This window comes from Natrix helvetica, assembly GCF_964273705.1.
Source record: "Natrix helvetica genome assembly, chromosome: W".
Lineage (NCBI taxonomy): Eukaryota > Metazoa > Chordata > Lepidosauria > Squamata > Natricidae > Natrix > Natrix helvetica.
In genome coordinates this window covers 84,527,062-84,541,950 of record NC_138555.1, presented here as the reverse complement: position 1 = coordinate 84,541,950, position 14,889 = coordinate 84,527,062, and the positions used below count along the sequence as shown (strand labels likewise).

General features: G+C 47.7%; 1 protein-coding gene across 1 annotated transcript in view; it reads left to right on the top strand.

Annotated features, from left to right (window-relative positions):
* DNAH2 (dynein axonemal heavy chain 2) overlaps positions 1 to 14,889 on the top strand; it is a gene marked incomplete at its 5' end in the record, with an annotated part of 134,042 nt that overhangs the window by 88,676 nt on the left and 30,477 nt on the right. The window contains 9 exons of the mRNA XM_081969514.1: positions 1,510 to 1,640; positions 2,683 to 2,826; positions 4,406 to 4,573; positions 4,667 to 4,827; positions 6,595 to 6,734; positions 8,449 to 8,596; positions 11,671 to 11,810; positions 11,954 to 12,164; positions 12,753 to 12,869. Coding sequence (XP_081825640.1) covers positions 1,510 to 1,640; positions 2,683 to 2,826; positions 4,406 to 4,573; positions 4,667 to 4,827; positions 6,595 to 6,734; positions 8,449 to 8,596; positions 11,671 to 11,810; positions 11,954 to 12,164; positions 12,753 to 12,869 — 1,360 coding nt within the window. The remainder of the gene's footprint in view (positions 1 to 1,509; positions 1,641 to 2,682; positions 2,827 to 4,405; positions 4,574 to 4,666; positions 4,828 to 6,594; positions 6,735 to 8,448; positions 8,597 to 11,670; positions 11,811 to 11,953; positions 12,165 to 12,752; positions 12,870 to 14,889) is intronic.

The following is a 14,889-nucleotide window of genomic DNA, read 5'->3' as shown; positions in this document are numbered from 1 at the left end:
TCATAAAATATACCAAGATTTAAAACATAACCACATACTGGCATTTCATTTGCTATTTCTAAAATCCTCCAATAACACTGAATCCTTATGTCCTATTCTTGCTAAACATCCATAATATTTAATAACAAAGTTTTCTAATCCTCCTTACCAAATCACTGTTTACAATTTACATCCCGTTTCCTTATGTTTTACCCATCCATATATATTTTCCTTTGTATCATTATCCCTCCTTTATTTAACGGTATCCTGTATCATAACATTTCCCCCCCCAATAATCAAAATTTAACTAAATTTAACTTAGTTCTTTTTTATTAGCCTTTATATATAACCAAAAAGATTTCTAATCTTCCTTTCACGGCTACCATTCAAATATTCATATCCAATTATTACTTATCGTAACAATACATATGTATATATTATTATCATTATCAATTATTTATTTGACTATATCTATTGCCAGTAAATTTCACTAAGTTTAACTAGTTTTAAATTATGCACGTCCATCTATTAACCTGTATCAGATCATGAGTATTTCTTATATCTTTAAGTCTTTAAGAAGATGTTGGATAGCCATTTGTCTGAAACGGTATAGGGTTTCCTGCCTAGGAGGGGGTTGGACTAGAAGACCTCCAAGGTCCCTTCCAACTCTGTTATTGTATTGTATTATATTATTATTAACACGCTCTGATGCTAAGGAGTTAGACGTTCTACTCCCCCTCCCCACCAGAAAAGAATTCTATTCCAACCGCCACTTGGGTGTGGGCGTGGACAGTGCATGACTCATCCTGCCTGTGGGCTGGGAGTTTAGACATTCTACTCCCCCTCCCCACCTGAAAAACGCTCTGATGCTAAGGAGTTAGACTGAGGGAGAGAAGGGGATCAGATAGGAGAGGCCTCTGTGGGGCAAGCCTGAAGGAGAGAAGGGGAGAGGATAGGAGAGGCTTCTATGGGGCAAGCCTGAGGGAGAAAAGGAAAGAGGAGAGGCCGATCGTAACTACTCACTTCGTTTCGTAGCGGTGCATGGATATCCAGCTAGTCTATATATATAAAAAAGCCAAATACCACTCACGCATCATCACGAAATCTCCGAAACCGTAAAGCTTACACACGTGAAATTTGGCACATATGTTCCTCTTGGCTTCTAGGTGCTCACTAAGAAAGGATTTTTTGAAATGACCATCAGATCATGAGTATTTATTACACAGTAATTAACAGCCTCTGACATTAAGGAGTTCTACTCCCCCTCCCTACCCGAAAAGAACTCTGTTCCAACTGCCTGTTGCCTCACGTTCCGTTACCTCAGTTCAAATGGCAAGACGTTCCACTCCTTCACTCAGGAGCGGTCTGGGGCTCCTTACAGTACTAAACGTCGGTACCTCACCAAAATGCCACAGATGTCAGCGTGAAAAACGCTCCGAGGTGATCACTTTGAACGGTCGCTAAACGAACAATCGTAAGTTGAGGACTGCCTGTATAAGACCTTTTTTTCCCCGGCCTCCTCCTCGGCAGGGTCTTCTCGGACCGCCTGGTGGACATCCCTGACATGGAGACCTTCGTGGCCCTTCTGGGAGAGAAGCTGGGAATCTTCTTCGACGTGACCTTCCACCACCTCTGCCCAAACAAGCGGTCACCCATCTTCGGTAGGCGCCAACGCCCCTCTGGCACCTTTTTGGCCACTGTCGTTAAGCCAGTCATAGCAGTTATTGAGGGAATCCCATGGTCGTTGTGAATCTGGCTTCCTCCATTTGACTTGGCTGCTCAGAAGCCGGCTGGTTTTACCTCCTTTGCCATGGTCGTTAAGTGAATCCCATGGTTGTTAAGTGAATCTGGCTTCCTCCATTTGACTTGGCTGCTCAGAAGCCGGCTGGTTTTACCTCCTTTGCCATGGTCGTTAAGTGAATCCCATGGTTAAGTGAATCTGGCTTCCTCCGTTGACTTTGATGGTGAGAAGGCGGCCGGTTTTACCTCCTTTGCTACGGTCGTTAAGCGAAACCTCACAGATTAACTGAATCCCAGGGTCGTTAACCAAATCATCACAGTTATTAAATGAATCCCATGGTCGTTACGCGAATTTGGCTTCCTCTGTTGACTTTGATATTGAGAAGCCGGACGGTTTTACCTCCTTTGCTACAGTCGTTAAGCGAAGCATAGCAGTTATTAAGTGAATCCCATGGTTGTGAAGTGACTCGTCACAGTTGTTAAGTTAATCCCGTAGTTGTTAAGTGAACCCAGCTTCATCCGTTGACTTGGCTCATCAAAAGCTGGCCGATTTCACCTCCTTTGCCACGGTCGTTAAGCGAATAATCACCATCGTTAAGCAGGAGATCCTCTACTATTTAACCAGAACAAAATAGAATAGAATGAGCCGGAAGGGACCTTGGAGGTCTTCTAGTCCAGCCCCCATATTTTTTCTCTTTTTTTTATCCCCTCTTTTCCCCCTCCTTTTCTATTCCTTTTTTAAAAAATTCTCTCTGTGTTTTATATTTCAATTAACTAATTTTTTTAAAAAAAGAATTCACTTAACGATGGTCTGGCTCGACTGGGAAAATTGGGGACGCCATCGCGGTCGTAAGGCGAGGACCACCCGCACTCCGAGACTGGGGAAGTTGGGAAGAGGGTCATCCATGGGGCAGAACCCCACCCCCCCTCCCAATCCAGAAAGGGCGCCATTTTCTCCCCCAGGGGATTTCATGCGCAACGTCTACGAGGACATGATGGACATGGGGGTCCTGAAGGCCGAGATGGAGCGGGCGCTGGGGGACTACAACCGGACGCCAGGCTTGGTGCCCATGAGGCTGGTGCTCTTCCGAGACGCCATCGAGCACAGTGAGTGGGGCAGCTGGCGGGGGGGGGGGGGGGAAGAACACGGATAGAACAGGAGAAGCAGGCTGGGAGGGGACCTTGGAGGTCTTCTAGTCCAACCCCCTGCTCAAGCCAGAGGCCTTATATCCCATCACAGATAAGTGGCTGCCCAGTCTCTTCTTGAAAGCCTCCTGGGATGAAGGCACCCACAACATCTGGTTGTGGCAAGGAGTTCCCCTGGTGAACTGTCCTCACTGTTAGGAAGTTTCTCCTTAGTTCCAGGTTGTTTCTCTCCTTGATTAGTTTCCATCCATTGCGTCTTGTCCCGCCTTCGGGTGCCTTGGAGAATAGTTAATTCTTATAAACTACTTAGAGAGGGTTGTAACTATAAAGTAGTATATACATTTACATGCTATTGTTTGTCTGCCTGTCTGTCTCTGTCCATCTGTCTGTCCACCCATCAATCATCTGTATCATCTTTCTGCCTATCTATCATCCATGCCTGTCTGTCTGTCTATCTAGCTATCTGCCTTTCTATCCATTTTTCTATCTCTTTCTATCCATCCATCCATCTATCATCTTTCTCTCTGTCTATCTATCTACCAGTATCTATCAATCTATTGATCTATTTTTCTATCCATCCATCCATCCATCCATCATCTTTCTCTCTGTCTCTCTGTCTATCTCTAGCCATCTATCTACCAGTATCTATCTATCTATCTATCTATCTATCTATCTATCTATCTATCTATCTATCTATCTATCTATCTATCTTCTTTCTATCTTTCCATCCATCCATCCATCCATCCATCCATCTATCATCTTTCTCTCTGTCTGTCCATCCATCCATCCATCCATCCATCCATCCATCCATCCATCTATCTATCTATCTATCTATCTATCTATTTATCTCTCTCTTTCTCTATCTATCTATCTATCTATCTACTTTACACCTATCTTTCTATCCATCCATCCATCTATCATCTTTCTCTCTGTCTGTCTGTCCATCCATCCATCCATGTATCTATCTGTATCTATTTATCTCTCTCTTTATCTATCTATCTATCTATCTATCTATCTATCTATCTATCTATCTATCTTCTTTCTCTTTCTATCCATCCATCCATCTATCATCTTTCTCTCTATCTGTCCGTCCGTGTGTCCGTCCATCCATCCATCCATCCATCCATCCATGTATCTATCTGTATCTATTTATCTCTCTCTTTCTCTATCTATCTATCTATCTATCTATCTATCTATCTATCTATCTATCTCTATCTGTATCTATTTATCTCTATCTATCTATCTATCTATCTATCTATCTATCTATATATATATAATCTCGGCCTCTCTTTCTGTCTCTCATCCATTTCATCCATCTCATAAAGAATCATAGAATCGTAGGGCCGGAAGGGACCTTGGAGGTCTCCTAGTCCAACCCCCTGCTCAAGCAGGAGACCCCATCCCATTTCAGATCAACCGTCGTCCGATCCCTTCTTTAAAAGCTCCAGTGATGGAGCCCCCCTCAACGCCTAGCGGTCACGGCTGGTCCGAGCTCCCTTGTTCCACTTTCCTGTGACTTCCCCCTCTCCTCTCTTTGCAGTCACCCGCATTGTCCGGGTGATCAGCCAACCCCGGGGCAACATGCTGCTGGTGGGCATCGGAGGGAGCGGGCGCCAGAGCCTGGCGCGCTTGGCCTCCTCCATCTGCGAGTACTACACCTTCCAGATCGAGGTCTCCCGGCAGTACCGCAAACAGGAGTTCCGAGAAGGTGAGCAGGTCCCTCCTTGATGAGGCCAAGAACTTTCTCCTACCTTCTCCTGATCACGTGGTCCTCACTGGAGGTCTCCTTTTCCTTCTCCAGACATCAAGAAGCTCTACCGGCAGACCGGGGTCGACCTGAAGCCCACCACCTTCCTCTTCGTGGATACTCAGATCGCGGACGAATGCTTCTTGGAGGACATCAACAACATCTTGAGCTCCGGGGAAGTGCCCAACCTATACAAACCGGATGAGTTTGAGGAGGTGCGCGCCATGGGGCAAGCATTCCCCCCCCCCCTAGCCCTCCTTGTCTTCTTTCTTCGGCTGGGTGGAGGAGATGTTGAGTAGACAAAAAGAGGTGGAGACCCTGGGAAGAGGGTAGAGAAGAGCAACCAAGAGGATTAGGGGACTGGAGGACAAAACATAGGAAGAACGGTTGCAGGAACTGGGCGTGTCTAGCTTAATGAAGAGAAGGACTAAGGGGGTGGCAGGATAGCAGGCTTCCAATATTTGAGGGGTTCCCCCCAAAGAAGAAGGGGGTCCACCTATTCTCCAAAGAACCCGAAGGTAGGAGAAGAAGCACTGGATGGAAACGAATCAAGGAGAGAAGCAACTTAGAACTAAGGAGGAATTTCCTGACAAGTGAGGACAATTAACCAGTGGAACTGCTTGCTACTAGAAGTTGTGGGTTAGGGTTAGGGTTTCCTGCCTGAGCAGGGGGTTGGACTTGAAGAGACCTCCAAGGTCCCTTCCAGATCTACTCTGATTGATTGATTGATTGACTATTTTAAGCAAAGACTGGAATGTCTGAAATGTTAGAAGGTCTCCTGCTTGGGCAAGGGGGTTGGACTAGAAGACCTCTAAGAGTCCCTTCCAACTCTGTGATTCTCTTAAAATGGGGCAAAGAACCCCCCCAAAAAAACCTCAGGCCCTGGGCAGAAGTCAGTAAATGGGCAGCTGAGGAGCGCTAGGTGCTGCCAGGCGCAGTCTGCTATGGAAGGATCCAAAGGAAATTTCCTGCACAGGTGACGATGATGCCTGCTTTCCTTGCACATCTCCAATATGGCCTCCGCCTCTAAAAATTTTGCTCCTGAACATATTTCAGTGCCGCCTGCCAAGACCGACCGGGGTCAGTGTTGGGGAGAAAAACTGGAGATCTAGAATAACAGAGTGGGAAGGGGACCTCGGAGGTCTTCTAGTCCAACCCCCTGCTCAAGCAGGACACCCTGTCCCATTTGGAGACAAACGGCTGCCCGGTCTCTTCTTAAAAACCTCCCGTGATGGAGCACCCAAAGCTTCTGGTGGCAAGCAGTTCCATGGGTGAATTGATCTCCGATGATAGATTAACAGAAGAACAAAGTGGGAAGGGGACCTCAGAGGTCTTCCAGTCCAACCCCCTGCTCAAGCAGGAAGACCCTTGGTGCCACCGGTCGCCAACCTTGGTGGACCAGCCCGGTGCATGTATATATCAGTGGCAGCTGCACCCTTGCACACCTGGCTCCGTTGGTGTGAGCGGTGTGCGTCTGCGGACTCCGTGGGTACGCGTGCCACTTTGCGTGGGCTTCCCCATCGTTCGAACAGGCTGCAACCTGGTAGTGGGGCACTGCCCACGGCTTGGGGACCCCTGCCCCAAACCGTTTTCGACAATTGGCTGTCCAATCCCGTCTTAAAAGCCACAACTTCTGGTGGCAAGCAGTTCCATTGATTAATTGTCCTCACTATTAGGAAGTTTCTCCTTATTTCTAAGTTGCTTCTCTCCTTGATAACTTTCCATCCGTTGCTTCTTGGAGAAGAGGTTGACCCCCCCCCCCCACTTTGGGGCAGCCCCTCAAATATTGGAAGATACTACAATGTCCCCTCTAGTACTTCTCTTCATTAAATTAGACATCCCCAATTCCTCCATGTCCTCCAGTCCCCTAATCTTCTTTGTTGCTGTTCTCGGCACTTTTTCCAAAGTCTCAAAGTGTTTTTTTTTTTTAATATCGTGGTGACCCAAACTGGATGATCTTATTCCCCCCTCCTCCCCCCAAGATCCAAAACCACATCCTTGACGCGGCCCGGGCCGAGGGCATCCAGGAGAGTCAAGACAGCCTGTTTGCCTACCTGATCGAAAGAGTCCGGAACAATCTTCACGTCGTGCTGTGCCTGAGCCCAGTGGGGGACCCCTTCAGGTGAGGCTCAAACATATGATGAACGGTTGCAGGAACTGGGCCTGGCTAGTCTAGGGAAGAGAAGGACCAGGGGAGACACGAGAGCATCTTCCAATATTTGGGGGGCTGCCCCAGAGAGGGGGAGGGGGTCAAGCTATTCTCCAAAGCACCTGAAGGCTAGAGAAGGGACAGTAGATGGAAACTGATCCAAGAGAGATATTCAACCTGGAAATAAGGAGGAATTTTCTGACAGGGAGAACCATGAACCCTTAGAACAGAAGTTGCCTTCGGAAGTTGTGGGCGCTTCACCCCTGGAGGCTTCCAAGAAGAGACTGGAGTGCCCTCTGTCGGAAATGGCCTTAGGGTGTCCTGCCTGGGCGGGGGGATTGGACTAGATGACCTCCAAAGTCCCTTCCAGCTCTGTTATTATTCTGTCATTCGGAAATTGTGGGAGCTTCATCCCTGGAGGCTTTCAAGAAGAGACTGGAGTGCTCTCTGTCGGAAATGGGGTAGGGTCTCCAGCTTGGGCGGCAGGGGGAAGGGGTTGGACTAGATGACCTCCAAGGTCCCTTCCAACTCTGTTAATCTGTCAGGTGAGGCGTTCGGGGTGGGCCACATCTAGACCAAGTGGGGAGAAGATTCTGCGTGGAGCAACAGTGACCTCCAGTGGCCAAAGAGCCACAGGCCTGGTGAACGGAAGAAACGTGTGGGGTGGGTTAGAGATTGGGGGGAGTGGGGTGGGGTCAGCCAGACCCCAGGTTGAGGCACAGAGACAAAGGCCCTCCGATCCCAATGGTCAGCGAGGCTTTGACCCCCCAAATGGCCCAAGGATCAACCCATAACGGCAGTTTGAAGCCCGTAGGTGAATTGAGCCCCATTAAAAACGGTATAGGATCTCCTGCTTGAGCGAGGGGGTTGGACTAGAAGACCTCCAAGGTCCCTTTCAGCTCTGGCCTACTCTGAAACCAAACTATAGGCAGTCCCTTTCGTTGAGTGACCCTTCGGCGTTAGAACAGCACTGGGAAAAGTGACCTAGGGCCGTTTTTCCACACTTAATGACCGTTCGACATCCCCACCGTCGCGTGATCAAAATTCAGTTACTTGTATTTACGACCATTGCAACGTCCTGGGGTCACGGGATGCCCGTTTGCGACCTTCAGTCAACATGGGGCAAAACTCACTTGATAGCTGTCTCGCTTAGCAACAAATGTTGGTTTTGATTGTGGTCGTACGTTGAGGACTAGCAGCAGTCTTTGAAGCCCCTTCCCAGCTGTGGAAAGCATTAGCAGATGCTGAAACCCACTCCTGGGGGGGTCTTTGGAGCGTTTGGTAGGAAGCTGCCTTTCTCTCTTACTATGTCAATCAGAATAGAGCTGGAAGGGCCCTTGAAGGTCTTCTAGTCCATCCCCTGCTCAGGCTGGACTAGAAGACCTCCAAGGTCCCTTCCGACACGGCTACGCTGTATTCTATTCTGGATAAGAAGCAATGGGTGGAAGACTATCAAAGAGAGGAGTAACCTAGAATTAAAGAGATGTTTTTCAGGCTGTGAGGACAATTAACCAGGGGAACTACTTGCCACCAGAAGTTGCGGGTGCTCCAACACTGGAGGTTTTTAAGAAGAGAGTGGATAGCCATTTGTCTGGATTAGTATAGAATCCCCTGCTTGAGCAGGGGGTTGGACTAGAAGACCTCCGAGGCCCCTTCCTACTCTGTTTAATTTGTCGTTCTGCACCAGGAACCGGATACGCCAATATCCTGCTTTGGTGAACTGCACGACCATTGACTGGTTCTCGGAGTGGCCAAAGGAAGCCTTGCTGGAGGTGGCGGAGAAGTATCTGGAAGGCGTGGATTTGGGCACGGTGGAAAAGGGCAGCCTCGACACGGTGAGAGCCCGCCACCCGCCCAAGAGGGCATCCTGCAAAACACCGGTCAGGGGCTTCGAGATATAGGTGTCCGAGCGGACAATCATTTCAATATGAGCCAGCCCTGTGTGGCAGCTGCCAAAAGAGCCAAGGGATTAGAAGAGAGTAAGCGAACCGCAGTAGGGATACAATATCATGCAAAGTGTTAATACCATTTTATAAGACCTTGATAAGGCCCCAGAATTCCCCATGCCTGCTTTTTTTCCCTCTGATCCCCTAGAATGGGGAGATTGAAGAGGGAGGGATTAGAAGAGAGTAAGCGAACCACAACAGGGAAAATATCATGTGAAGTGTTAATACCATTTTATAAGGCCTTGATAAGGCCCCAGAATTCCCCATTTTTTTCTTCCAATCCCCTAGAATGGAGAGATTGCAGAGTGAGGGATTAGAAGAGAGTAAGCGAACCACAATGGGGAAACATATCATGTGAAGTGTTAGTACCACTTTATAAAGCCTTGATAAGGCCCCAGAATTCCCCATTTTTTTCCTCCAATCCCCTAGAATGGAGAGATTGCAGAGTGAGGGATTAGAAGAGAGTAAGTGAACCACAATGGGGAAACATATCATGTGAAGTGTTAGTACCACTTTATAAAGCCTTGATAAGGCCCCAGAATTCCCCATTTTTTTCCTCCAATCCCCTAGAATGGAGAGATTGTAGAGGAAGGGATTAGAAGAGAGTAAGTGAACCACAATGGGGAAACATATCATGTGAAGTGTTAGTACCACTTTATAAAGCCTTGATAAGGCCCCAGAATTCCCCATTTTTTTCCTCCAATCCCCTAGAATGGAGAGATTGCAGAGTGAGGGATTAGAAGAGAGTAAGTGAACCACAATGGGGAAACATATCATGTGAAGTGTTAGTACCACTTTATAAAGCCTTGATAAGGCCCCAGAATTCCCCATTTTTTCCTCCAATCCCCTAGAATGGAGAGATTGTAGAGGAAGGGATTAGAAGAGAGTAAGTGAACCACAATGGGGAAACATATCATGTGAAGTGTTAGTACCACTTTATAAAGCCTTGATAAGGCCCCAGAATTCCCCATTTTTTCCTCCAATCCCCTAGAATGGAGAGATTGCAGAGTGAGGGATTAGAAGAGAGTAAGTGAACCACAATGGGGAAACATATCATGTGAAGTGTTAGTACCACTTTATAAAGCCTTGATAAGGCCCCAGAATTCCCCATTTTTTCCTCCAATCCCCTAGAATGGAGAGATTGCAGAGTGAGGGATTAGAAGAGAGTAAGTGAACCACAATGGGGAAACATATCATGTGAAGTGTTAGTACCACTTTATAAAGCCTTGATAAGGCCCCAGAATTCCCCATTTTTTTCCTCCAATCCCCTAGAATGGAGAGATTGTAGAGGAAGGGATTAGAAGAGAGTAAGTGAACCACAATGGGGAAACATATCATGTGAAGTGTTAGTACCACTTTATAAGATCTTAGTAAGACCATGCTTGGAATACTGCATCCAGTTTTGGTCGCCACGTTATAAAAATACGTTGGGACTCTAGAAAGAGTGCAGAGAAGAGCAACAGATTAGGGGACTGGAGGCTAAAACGTAAGAGGAACGGTTGTGGGAACTGGGTATGTCTAGTCTAATGAAGAGAAGGACTAGGGGGGACATGATAGCAGTCTTCCGATATCTCAGGGGCTGCCACAAAGAAGAGGGAGTCAAGCTATTCCCCAAAGCCCCTGAAGGCAGGACAAGAAGCAATGGATGGAAACTCATCAAAGAGAGAAAGCAACCTAGAACTAAGGAGAAACTTCCTGACAGTGAGGACAATTAACCCGTGGAACTCCTTGCCATCGGAAATTGTGGGTGCTCCATCACTGGAAGCTTTCAAGAAGAGACTGGACAGACTTTTGTCTGGAATGGTATAGGGCAGGGGTCTCCAAGCTTGGCAACTTTAAGATTTATGGACTACAGCTCCCAGAATTCCTTAGCCAGCCATGCCTGCATTTTTTTTTCCTCCTACCCTCCAGAGCGGAGAGTTTGCAGAGGAAGGGATTACAAGAGAGTAAGATAGCCACAACGGGTGTACATATCAAGGCTCCGGGAATTCTAGGAGTTGAAGTCTAGGCAACTTGAAGCTACCACTTTTGGAGACCCCCTTGGTCTGGTCCGTGATGGCGAACCTGAGGGCACGCGAGCCATTGCCCTAGGTCAGCGGTCAGGGTTCCAAATAGCCTCCAAAATCAGAGTCCGAGGCAAAGGATTCCTCAAAGTTCCCATTTATTAAGAGAGCCATGTTGGCGCATCTGGGAAAACCCGAATCTGAAAGCTTCCCGGTTCTCCCCACCCAGTTGAAAGTTCAAGATCTTGCAACCCCACACCCACAAGTCCATCCCATGGTCCAATCTCCCACTGCCACGAAGACAGAATCCACCCATCAATTTCCAGTCAGGTGCAGGGGTGCAAAGAGTAAAGGATGACCTTGGCTTTCTAGAAAGAATGTCGTTATGGCTACCTATCATCTAACTCCATACAATCCATTTTCCCACCATACAAAATGCCTAGTAGAAAAATAGAAAGGGTGGCAGGCCTAACATCCAAAAGAAAAGATGGCTGCAGGCCTGATATCAGCTGCAGCACGCATGCGTGTGCCAGCCAGCTGATTTTCGGCCTTCGAAGGGCCTCCGGAGGGCTGGGGGAGCCCATTTTCACCCTCCCCAGGCTCCAGTTAAGCCTCCAAAGCCTGGGGAGGGCAAAAATGGGGGAGGCCAAAAACGGGCTTGCCAGAAGTTTGGAAACGGGCCATTTCCCGCTTCCAGAGGACCTTCGTGGGGGCGGGGGAGGCCATATTCACCCTCCCCAGGCTTCAGGAGGGCGGAGAGGGTCGTGCGTGCATGCGCGAGGGAGGCATGGGGGCGATTGAATTATGGGTGTGGGCACGGGCGCGCATGCGTTCAGCCCCCGAGCCAAAAAAGGTTAGCCATTCCTGGTCTAAGGGTCTCCTGCTTGAGCAGGGGCTTGGACTAGATGACCTCCAGGATCCCTTCCAACTCTGCGATTCTGTATTCTCACTTTCACCCAGATGCAAAAGCGAGTGGCTAAAATCTTTGTCACCATGCACTGGTCAGTGGCCAGATACTCTCACAAGATGCTGCTGGAACTCCGGCGCCACAACTACGTAACACCCACTAACTACCTGGAGCTGGTGTCTGGCTACAAGAAGTAAGGCGGGGGGATTTGGGGCGTTGGGCAGGCGGGATGCAGGAGAGACAAAGGGGCGGGACTCAGCCCCTTTGCAAGTGACCCAGTCCTCGGGCAGCGGTCCCCCGCATCACGAGCCTTCTCCTGTCCACCCCCGTTTGCAGACTGCTGACTGAGAAACGGAAAGAGCTTTCCGACCAAGCCAACAAACTCCGCAACGGTCTCTTCAAAATTGACGAGACCCGAGAAAAAGTCGAGGTGATGACCCTGGAGCTGGAGGAGGCCCGGAGGAAGGTGGCCGAATTCCAGAAACAGTGCGAGGAATACCTGGTGATCATTGTTCAGCAGAAACGGGAAGCCGATGAGCAACAGAAGGTGAGCGTCCAAGGTTCGGCACCGCCCATTTCTCGTCCGAACCTCTTGTGGCCGGCCAGAAGAGCCGGCAACATATTCGGACAGTGAGGAGGTTGGGGAGGAAGATGGGCCAGTCCTGGAGTCTGGGGAAGGCTCTGATGAGGGCTCTGTGTCGGAGGCAGAGATGGGACCAGGGCCGTCTGACAGTTATCAGCTGCCTGCGGAGTCAGTCACCAGTGAGGCAGAAGAACAGCTGGAGCCTGTTCCCAGTATGCGCATGCATAGAGTTGCCAGACGAAGGGAAGAGCTAAAGAACAGGGGTTGACTTGGGAGTAAGGCCACAGGGGGACGATGAATGGCCCCTCCCAGAGGAAATAAAAGAGGGAGCGCCAGGGGAGTGGAGCTTGCAGAAGACAGTTAGTTCGCTTAATGTAAATCCTCCCTCGAAAGACTTTGCTGGGTGTGAAGGAGCAGAATTCACAGCCAATTCATAAAAGGGGGTTTTGTCGGGGCAAGGAGTTTGCTTCCTGCTCTTGGGAAGCCTCGATCAGAACAACAACCCTTCATGGGCGTCATCGTCACCCTCTCTTCTCCCTCGTTCTCCCGTAGACGGTGTCGGCCAACAGCGAGAAGATCGCTGCCGAGGAGATCAAGTGCAAAGCGTTAGCCGACAATGCCCAGAAGGATCTGGAGGAAGCCTTGCCCGCCTTGGAGGAAGCCATGAAGGTAGGTGAGAAGAGGACACCTCCCTCTAGGGCAGGAGGGGGTTGTCAAACTCCAGGCCGGAGGGCCAGATCTGCCCCGCGGGTGTGCCTAAATCAGGCCCATGGAGCCAGCCTGGAAATATTAAAGGACAGGTTCGTGCTGCCTTTGACGGCCCAAACGGGGGGCCCGGGGCATCTGCGCGGCCCGATTTTGGTTGGCAGAGCGCTGCTGGAGGCTGGGGAGGCCAAAACACTCCACGCAGCCCATTTTCGGCTTCCCCAGCCTCCAGCAGCACTCTGCCAATCAACAACGGGTCGCGCGGAGCTCGTGCATGCCCTCCGCGGTGCCCAGAGTGCTGCCGGAGGACCGGATTGGACCGGATTACAATTTTTTCAAACAAATATTTTTATTAAACAGGTTTTTTCCCACTTAAAAAAAAAACATACCGTAAATAGCCTCTTTGCAACATTTCTAAGCATCCATTATACTCCTTTTATCCGTACATATATACTTTTATATAGCTATATACGTGTGTGTCTATTTTTACATCTTTTTCATCTACTCATCTACTTATTTATACTGATATTTCTTCTGTTCCTATTATTCTTCCCGTGTACTTATTTCTATATAATGCATTTCATGTCGTAGTAGAGTCTTTATTGTCATTGTACAAAATAAAGACCAGAAAATTGGTTATCCTTCTATCCTTCTATGTACGTATATTTCGCTTATGCTTCTTATTCAGTACTATTTTAAAGACAATCTACCTTACTTTTTTCCCCGTCTTGTTAATTCTGCGGTTTTATGATTATTTTCTAATTTCTTAATCTTCCCCCCTCCCCGTTTATTGCTTTCTTATTCTTTGCATCTTTCCTCTAGCCATAAATTCCTTAGTGAGTGATACTTTTTTTCTTTTTCTTTCTTTCTTCGTTTCTGCTATAAGTTTGCACTAGCGAGGTTGAAACCAATTTCGTTGTATTTATTTTGTACAATGTCAAGAAAGATTATTACTTATACTCCGATTCTTCTTTGTCTTTTATTTCTTTTGTGAGTCTGTCCATTGAAGCGCACTCTAATACATTATTTTTTAATCACATTTTCTTCTGTTGGTGTATTTTTGTTTTTCCAGTTCTGTGCGTATATGATTCTTGCTGTAGTTATTACATGTCATATTAAATATTAGATTCCCCCCCCGCTCATAATTCCCTGTAATTATCCCCAATAAAAATAATTTTAATTCTATTGGTTTATGTAATTATTGACCGGATTATGGCCTCAAGTAAGTGCCTGATCTGGGTAGAAAACATGCAACGTCCTGTGGTTAATACTACAGTTTCATGCAGATTTTACAATACTGTGGGTCCATTTAATCGGCAATCTATCACTGATAGCCATTCCTGTTTACTAACTATCCTGGAAATTTACCTCCGCTCTGAGATCTCGTATTATCATCTCATTTACGCTATTGGATTTTTTGTTTATTAGGTGAATAATAAAAAGTACAATGGCATCAATAGCTTCTCTGCCTGGAAAAGCAATTTACGATTAAACAGCGGGGTATAAATTTAGAAATAAAAAGTTTAGCCGAGTTAGAAGAATAAGGAGTAAATGTTTGCCCGTAATATCTGGTTGGTAGAAGAGATAGGAAGATGGACATAGTAAAGAACTGTGGGAAGAAAGAAGAGAAGGGGAGGAATATGCCTCTTGAGCCTATGTCAAACGCCCACCATGGCCACGGCTACCCCTAGCCACCCACTGTTCTGTCCTAGGCTTCCCAAGAGGATGAAACCGACTTCTCATCCCGATGAAACCCCTTTTATTGAGATTAAAGGGAATTCCTCTCCAGAAAAGTCCCGGCCAACAATCTTTCATGAGATTTCACCACTACAGACCTTGATCAGGCTTGGAGAGCTGCCAGGCCGATATCTTCTAAACTCCACGCTGTAGCAGCAATTCCTTGGCAAGAAGTCAGCAGCAGTTCTTCACCCTAATGAATGGAACTAATGGCCTCCTGCAAACTCCACTCCCCTGTCGCTCCTCT